At 50.5% G+C, this 2,347-nt stretch overlaps 2 protein-coding genes across 2 annotated transcripts; both read right to left on the reverse strand.

Annotated features, from left to right (window-relative positions):
• Positions 1-45: 45 nt before the first annotated feature.
• LOC108355450 (peroxisomal (S)-2-hydroxy-acid oxidase GLO5-like) lies at positions 46-885 on the reverse strand (the record flags this gene model as incomplete). The annotated part of the gene is made up of 1 exon (XM_017606613.1): positions 46-885. A coding segment is annotated over exon 1 (840 nt), but the record flags the coding sequence as incomplete, so codon positions are not given.
• A 182-nt stretch (positions 886-1,067) lies between these two features.
• Positions 1,068-1,619, reverse strand: LOC108355451 (L-cystine transport system permease protein YecS-like). The gene has a single exon (XM_017606614.1). It carries the CDS (start codon positions 1,617-1,619, stop codon positions 1,068-1,070), a length of 552 nt encoding a protein of 183 aa, XP_017462103.1.
• Between the last annotated feature and the right edge of the window lie 728 nt (positions 1,620-2,347).

Below are 2,347 nucleotides of genomic sequence, written 5' to 3' on the forward strand. Positions count from 1 at the left end.
GAGTTCTGGAAGGGAGTTAACCCCCAGTAAGGCCATCGCAATGACCATCTCCTCTTCGAGCAGTTCAAGTAATCTATAGAGACCCGCGCGTCCGCCTGCCGCGAGCGCCCAAGCCTGTAGCTTCCCTATTCCCACCGCCGTTGCACCCAGCGCGATTGCCTTAATAATATCCGTTCCGCGCACAAAACCGCCATCAACGATGATTTCAATCTTGCCACCCACCGCAGCCACAATTGACGGCAGCATTTGCAGAGTTGCGGGCGCATGATCCAGCGCACGTCCACCGTGGTTCGAAACATAGATCGCATCGGCACCGTGTTCGACTGCTAGTTGCGCATCCTGAGGCGACATGATGCCCTTAACAATGATTTTTAACCCGGAATAGGTTTTTAGTTCGTTAATCATCGACCAGTTCATGCGTGCACCCGCCAGTCCATCCAACGCACATTGTTGTTCCTGTGGCAGCTCGCGCGATTCCCTTAACAGGGATGAATAAGTCTGTTCAACGCGAAACGCCGTCTTCACCTTGCTCATCAAATCGCGCTCGCGACGAGTGTAAAACACCGTCTCGCTGACAATAGCGATGGCTTTGAATCCCGCATCTGCAACTGATTTTGCCAGTTCAGCCAATGGCGGCAAACCCGGCCGTGGATGAAGCGCGTAGATCAGCTGATCGTGCAGGATATTTCCCACAATCTGATAACCGGGCTCGGCATAACCGCTTAGTATATGCGTGATGCCAAAGTCACGCGCCACGTTGGCTGGTGCCAGCCCGCCCTCTTTATCGAATAAGGTCAGCGAACCTATTGGCGCTAACACAACGGGAATGCGCAGCGGTTGGCCTAACAACTGCGAGGCGGGATTCACTCGGCTGACATCACGCATTACCCGCGGCAGCAAGGCAACGCTATCCAGCGCAAGGCGATTACGGCGCACAGTGGTTTCAGTTTCCGTCCCATAAGTCAGGTAATCCCAGACATCTGCCGGAAGATTCTGGTTTGCGTGCCAGACAAGATCCTGGATAGTGGCAAACTGCTGGCGTGCGTCATTCATCAACATACTCGCTGTCAAAAAAAGGAAGGTTTATTATCTTGCTGCGCTAATCGCTTTTCTAATACATGCGCAATAACCGAGAGTGGATAGGCGATCACAATGTATATAGCCGCGGTTAAAGTATAAATTTCAGTTGGTTTAAAATATTCGCTACTCAATGAGTGAGCCTGCATCATCAATTCCGGCGCGGTAATTGCCGATGCCAGAGATGTTGATTTGATGATAATTATCGCGTAATTGGTCATAGGTGGAATAATGACACGCATCGCCTGCGGCAATACCGCATAGCGGAATGACTGTAATTCCGTCATGCCAATAGATAAGGCGGCTTCTTTTTGGCCTGTATCTACAGAGATAATACCGGAACGAAATATTTCGGACATGTACGCCGCGCTATTTAGCGTGATTGCTATTACTGCCGCCGCAAATGCGGAGAGTAATAATCCCAGCGTACCGAGGCTGAAATAGATAATCAGCATCTGTGTTAATAGCGGCGTGCCTCTGAATATCTCGACGAAAATAAGAGTAAAGCGTTGCAGCCATCGCCCGCCATAGAGCCGTCCCATGGCTAAAGCCAGACCCAGCACCAGCGAAAAAATGAAGGATAACCCCGCGATCTTCAAGGTAACGATCAAGCCTGCCAGCAAGCCAGGCAACCACTCAACAATCTGATTCATACGCGGTTCCCCAAACTTAATTGCATCCGCCGTTCAATCACTTTAGCTCCACGACTTAATCCCAGGCTGAGAACTAAATAAATTGCCGCGGCATAAAGATACAGGTAATCGGTGAATCCGATTTGGTTGGCGAGTGTCGTAACCCTGAACATCAGCTCTGGCACCGCAATCACCGACGCTATCGACGTATCTTTGAGTAGCTGAATCAAATAATTGAAATAAGGAGGCAAGGCGATTCTTGTCGCCTGCGGATAGAGAATGTGGCGCATCGACTGGAATTTTGTCATACCAATGGATAATGCAGCTTCTCGCTGTCCAACGGCCACTGAGGATAAAGCCGCACGTACTATTTCCGCCACATAGGCGGCGCCATGAAGTCCAAAAGCGATCAACGCGGCAGGAATGGGTTCCAGACGAATATCAAACGCAGGTAAGCCGTAATACAAAAAGAATAGCAGCGATAAAGTGGGAACAGAACGTAACAGGGCCACGTAGGTAGCGGCAAATATTCGCAACAAGCGAGACCGGCTGGTGCTGAGATAAGCGATTGCTGAACCCAGCATAGTGGCTAGTGCACCGCCGCCAAGGGTGACGATAATCGTCATCAACATGGCGTT

Source organism: Rhagoletis zephyria, unplaced genomic scaffold (assembly GCF_001687245.7).
Source record: "Rhagoletis zephyria isolate East Lansing unplaced genomic scaffold, Rhagoletis_zephyria_1.1 Rzeph_scaffold_45896, whole genome shotgun sequence".
Classification (NCBI taxonomy): Eukaryota; Metazoa; Arthropoda; class Insecta; order Diptera; family Tephritidae; genus Rhagoletis; species Rhagoletis zephyria.

Bases quoted from the DNA above. Each gene is read 5' to 3' on its own strand.
- LOC108355451 (XM_017606614.1), bottom strand. From the start codon at position 1,619: ATGGGACGGCTCTATGGCGGGCGATGGCTGCAACGCTTTACTCTTATT.